At 53.1% G+C, this 5,055-nt stretch overlaps 2 protein-coding genes across 2 annotated transcripts; one reads left to right on the top strand and one right to left on the bottom strand.

The window, feature by feature from the left end:
- The first annotated feature begins 275 nt into the window (after positions 1-275).
- On the top strand, positions 276-1,237 carry ZNF593 (zinc finger protein 593). The gene is made up of 3 exons (XM_077775846.1): positions 276-588; positions 784-846; positions 941-1,237. The coding sequence occupies exons 1-3, from the start codon at positions 389-391 to the stop codon at positions 1,080-1,082; spliced, it is 405 nt and encodes a 134-aa protein (XP_077631972.1). The 5' UTR covers positions 276-388; the 3' UTR covers positions 1,083-1,237.
- A 302-nt stretch (positions 1,238-1,539) lies between these two features.
- On the bottom strand, positions 1,540-1,855 carry ZNF593OS (ZNF593 opposite strand). The gene has a single exon (XM_077775847.1). The coding sequence runs from the start codon at positions 1,681-1,683 to the stop codon at positions 1,540-1,542; it is 144 nt and encodes a 47-aa protein (XP_077631973.1). The 5' UTR covers positions 1,684-1,855.
- Positions 1,856-5,055: the final 3,200 nt, after the last annotated feature.

Below are 5,055 nucleotides of genomic sequence, written 5' to 3'. Positions count from 1 at the left end.
CGTGAAGTCTAAGATCTGGGAACAAACAGGGGGTGATAGTGCCAGGGGATAAGGTAGAGACTGGTGGGGCCAGACGGAACTGGAGGTCAGGGTGCGGAACCCCCTGGAGGCACGCACCACCCAGCCGCCCTCGGGCCAAGGTATCGCCTTGGGCGGAACCCGCGGCTTTAGGCCCCGCCCGGCGTTCCGCCTCTGATGTCTGCCGCCGCCTGGGGGCGCTCAAGGAACGGCCTGCGCGAGTGACGTCATCTGAGTCAGTCTGGACGAACCTGCTCCGCCCCCGGGCGTCCTTGACGTCATCCAGCAATCCGGAAGCGGCCACACGTGTGCGCCTGACCCGGCTCTGGGCGACCCGGCTCTGGGCCCCCCGGCCCCGCAGTCACCGGCCATGGGTCGCTCGCGTCGGACCGGTGCTCACCGAGCCCACTCCCTGGCCCGCGAGATGAAGGCGAAGCGGCGGCGGCCGGACCTGGACGAGATTCACCGCGAGCTGCGGTCCCAGGTTCCCGCACGGTCTCGGCCGGGCCTGGGTTCTGAGCCCGACCCCGACCTGCCAGGGGGCGGCCTGCATCGCTGTCTGGCCTGCGCGTGAGTCCGGGCCGGGCCGGGCCTGGGGAGGAGAAGGGTACACGGGATGGGGCGGGGGCGTGAGGTCCGGGCCCCAGGACGCACGGGGTCTGCTGGCTTCCCATCACTTCAGGCTCCGAGCCTCGCGTCAGGGAGATAGGCATACCTGAGATGCATCACCTCACTCTCCTCCTTACCCACTTCCCATTCCTGCAGGAGGTACTTCATCGATTCCGCCACCCTGAAGACCCACTTCCGATCCAAAGACCACAAGAAAAGGTATGAAGGAATAAGGAGAGGATTGATGGACGGATGCTGGGCAGACAGGGCTTGCATCTGGTCAGCTCCCAACTCTCACTCTTCTTTCTCCCAGGCTAAAGCAGCTGAGCGTGGAACCCTACAGTCAGGAGGAGGCCGAAAGGGCAGCGGGTATGGGTTCTTATGTGCCCCCCCAGCGGCTGGCAGTGCCCACGGAAGTATCCACTGAGGTCCCTGAGATGGACACGTCTTCCTGACATGGCCTGAGGATGCAGGGCAGGGGAGCTGCCCATGGACAGTGATGCAGGGGCTAGGCTAGGAGAGTCTGTGCCAACCTATTTTGGTCCTGGGTTTGGGGAGTGGATGGCCTCTTTTGGGTGCCCCCACCCCCAATAAAGGAACTGGATTAAGAGGTCTTGTCTCTGACTCTCTAACCTCCTGGCCGCTCCTCCAAACTCCTGCCCTGTAGGGGTTTCTCTGTTACTCTTGTTTACAGGGCCTAGGGTGTCAGTTCCCAACTTGTTCCGGCTTTGGAACCTACAGCCTTGCTTTCCCTCAGGGCTCCTGGCATCTGAGCTGGAGCCCCCAGACAGAGCCCAGGTCCACGAAGGGGAGAGGGAAGATCGATCAGGGACTGACCCTCAAAAAAAAAAAGTGGGCTCCTGAGATTGCCGCCCCCCACTGACCCAGCGGAGAGGCTGCCTACTTTTATCATCAGGCCTGTGGCGGCCGCCGCTGCCCCACCATCTTCCAGACAGCATAGCAGGAGCCACCCAGTCCGAGGACAGCCAGCAGCGTAGCCACAACCCCAGCCAGTGGACTCCGGGGCTCTGCTTTCAGCTCCCCAGCTATCTGCATCTGGAGGTACACAGAGGGTCAGTTGAGACTTCTGGGAAGGCGGATAGTGGGAACGAGCTGAGAGGGTACAGGCTGGGTGAAGGAGATACGGATGCCACTGCTGCCCCAGGGAGATTCCACCCCAATCTCTCTCGCTTCACTGGCCATCTGGGCCCTGGCCGCTCAGGCGGCTGGAAACGTGACCGCCTGGATGCTGGGGGTGTTAGCCCAGCTATGGTAGGGGAAAGAGGGGCTCCATGCCAGACGCCATAGGTTAGCGGTACTTACCTGTAGCACCCGAAAGTAGCCAGGGGTCAGGCGTCGAAATCTCATGGTGGGTGCCGCTAGTCTCCTTGGCGGCCTGTGCGGTGGAAGCAGGAATGAGGATTAGTGGTGTTCCTAAGACTAAGGAGTGGAAATCAGGGCACGGAGGTTTCTGACCTCTCGTATCTTTGGGAGCCATACCTCAGAGGATGCTCACCAGCGTCTGCCCTCCCAGGTCTGGCAGGGGGCGGGGCAGCTGAACCTTTAAATCTGGTCCCTTCCCCCGCCTGCCCATCCTGCCAGCCTCAGGAGCAGCTGTCAAGAGAGATCAGCATCAGGCCTGAGCGGCACCTCCCCCACTCTCCAGGGAAGCCAAGCTGGACAGGGCCGGAGAAGCTTTGCCTGGCAGTGCTCAGGAGTCTTCGACCTGGACCAGGTACTGGGAGGGTCCCCCCAGCCCTGGTCCTGGCCCTATCCCTACCCCCCAGATGATTATCACCAGTCAGTCCTCGGCAAAGGAGAGTCAGGATGCCTTATTAGCCCTCCCCTGTCCCCCGAAACATTGGTAAACCTTTCCCTTGGCTTCTGTTACATCAGCGTCCCTTACCTTGGGAAAGGGGACATATCGCGTCTTCTACAAGATGAAGTTCCTGCAGGGACTTTCCTATTCTTGGCTTGGGGACAATAATAAAAGGAGATTAGCATATACTGATTAAGAGAGCTAGCTGTCCATGGCATGTTAAAAAATAGCCGACTGTGCCAGGCAGTATTATAAGCACTTAACATGTATTATTTCATTGGGTATATTGGTTATCTCCTAAAATGAAAACTACCACGACCACAACGCATTTTCAGAATAGTATGCAGAGTATTTGCACATGCAGAGAATGGAAACTTTACAGTGGTCCCCACTTGGGCCTAGAATAGAGATATAATGACCTACTGCTAACCTTTGAATATTTTACGACAAAGATGCGGTAGTAACTTTAATAAACTCATGAAACTACCTTTAAAATAGAAGGTACATGGGGCGCCTGGGTGGCTTAGTCGGTTAAGTGTCCGACTTTCGCTTAGGTCATGATCTCGCTGTTCGTGGGTTCGGGCCCCGCGTCGGGCTCTGTGCTGACTGCCAGCTCAGAGCCTGGAGCCTGTTTCAGTCTGTGACTCCCTCTCTCTCTGACCCTCCCCTGCTCACGCTGTCTCTCTCTCTCTCTCTCCTAGAAATAAATAAAACATTTAAAAAAAAAATAGAAGGTACCATTTACTCTGCCCTTAACTGCCTAGCCTCTAGGTGCTGGGGGCAGAAAATAAAGGCAGGGTTATGTGGGACGCACCTGGCTGCCTCGGTCGGAAGAGCATGTGACTCTTGACCTTGGGATTGTGAGCTCAAGTCCCACATTGGGTATAGAGATACTTAAATAAATAAAGTGTTTTTTTTTTTAAATAAAGGCAACATTGTGGGTGTCAGACCCCCAATCCTTTTGAGGTGCGCGTGAGTGCAAGTGGTGAGTTCCTATCTGTTCCTGCCCTGTTCAGGCTGGCTCAGGGTAGGTGTTTGATGAAATCAGGGTGATGCAGACAGGTGTGTGTTTCCTGAGCTTCCTCAGAGCACCGCAGGAGGCTGTTGAAGGAAGAGGCAAAAACGGAGGAGTGATGGAAGGTCACATGCAGCACAGGGTGTCAAGATGCGTGAAGCAAAGGACAAAGCCAGAGAGGGGAGGGCTCTGTCACACATTGGAGCCTGCTCCTTCACCAGCCAGGAAGCGAGGCCTGCAGGAACCCTCGGGGACCTTGAAACATGACAGATAACAGTCTGCATTCTTGTTTGGTGCTACATGTAATGGTAGGAAGGGGTCAGGGGCTCTGGCCAAGTTCTAGAGAACTCAATTTGTATGCAAAATTATTAAATGAAGGCGTCCAGAACACACATTATATGGGCCATCCATAGGCCAAGTGCAGAATTTGGATTTTTGGGCAAGATCATCTCAGGCTTTGAAGGCTCGGTATTGGGACACTGGTGGGGATTCCAAAGTAACACAGTCAGAGGGGAAGTCAGCCTGGAAAGGCTTCCGAGGCCCCTCTCCATAGGATTAAAGCCATAATAACTCAGATCTATCCCATTTGACAGAGTAAATACTTCAAGGAAATCGTCACAGCCCTAAGGTGTAAGTGTCTCTTACACCTGGTTTAGACAGGAAGAAACAGTTCAGAGAGGTGTTGAGAATGGGCTCAGTCACACAGCAAATGGAACTGATTCTGTCTGATTCCAAAGTCCTGGAAGTCTCCTGGCCTGGGGTGATGGTGGTGATGGTAGGTGATAGCTACAAATAGTATGTTGCCGATCATTGTTTTAAGAGAAAAGCTCTTAACTGGGATTCAGAATTCAGAGGGCCCATAAACTTGGATGGGAAAAAATGATATATTTTCACTAAACTGTAACCAAAATTTACCACTTCCTTCCGTATGGATTGAAGTATTAGCAGTATCTATGGCCTTGTCACCAATTGAAATCAGATATTTTTATGTCAAATTGTAGTTATTGCAAATATCTCAACGTTATACATGTCATAGCTATTTCAAAATCGTGATAATTATTAACCCACCACTAAATCACACTCTTTAGACAGGCCTGCAACATAGCTGCCATTGATTGGGCACCTCTCAGCCCTGTAGAAGGTCAGTGACCAAATGGTAAATCCACCTGTTCTCACACCAGTAACCCAGGCTTCTTGATTACTCTCCTGATTCCCTATATTTAGTGGTTAACTGATAAATATGTGTAAAAAGGTGAGTCAAAGACCACCCCACAGTTTAGCTGATATCGTTAGAAAAGGAAATTTTAGGGGCACCTGGGTGGCTCAGAGACTTCAACTCAGGTCATGAACTCATGGTTCGTGAGTTCAAGCCACACATCAGGCTTGCTGCGGTCCACACAGAGCCTGTTTGGGATCCTTTGTCCCCCTTTCTCTCTGCCCCTCCCTTCCTCTCTCACTTTCTCAAAAATAAAAATAAGCATGAAAGAAAAGGAAAATTTAACTTTAACTTCTAGTCTTGTTATTTTATGCTAATAAACCCATTACTATATCATAAATGTGGGGCTGGGGTTTTGGTTTTTTTTTTTTAAGATTT

The sequence above is a fragment of the Crocuta crocuta genome, unplaced genomic scaffold (assembly GCF_008692635.1).
Source record: "Crocuta crocuta isolate KB4526 unplaced genomic scaffold, BGI_CrCroc_1.0 scaffold127, whole genome shotgun sequence".
NCBI classification, from domain to species: Eukaryota; Metazoa; Chordata; class Mammalia; order Carnivora; family Hyaenidae; genus Crocuta; species Crocuta crocuta.
This window is presented reverse-complemented; position numbering and strand designations above follow the sequence as displayed.

Coding starts and splice junctions, on each gene's coding strand:
- ZNF593 (XM_077775846.1), top strand. CDS start 389: ATGGGTCGCTCGCGTCGGACCGGTGCTCACCGAGCCCACTCCCTGGCC. Junction 589..783: donor CATCGCTGTCTGGCCTGCGC/GTGAGTCCGGGC, acceptor CCATTCCTGCAG/GAGGTACTTCATCGATTCCG. Junction 847..940: donor TCCAAAGACCACAAGAAAAG/GTATGAAGGAAT, acceptor TCTTTCTCCCAG/GCTAAAGCAGCTGAGCGTGG.
- ZNF593OS (XM_077775847.1), bottom strand. CDS start 1,683: ATGCAGATAGCTGGGGAGCTGAAAGCAGAGCCCCGGAGTCCACTGGCT.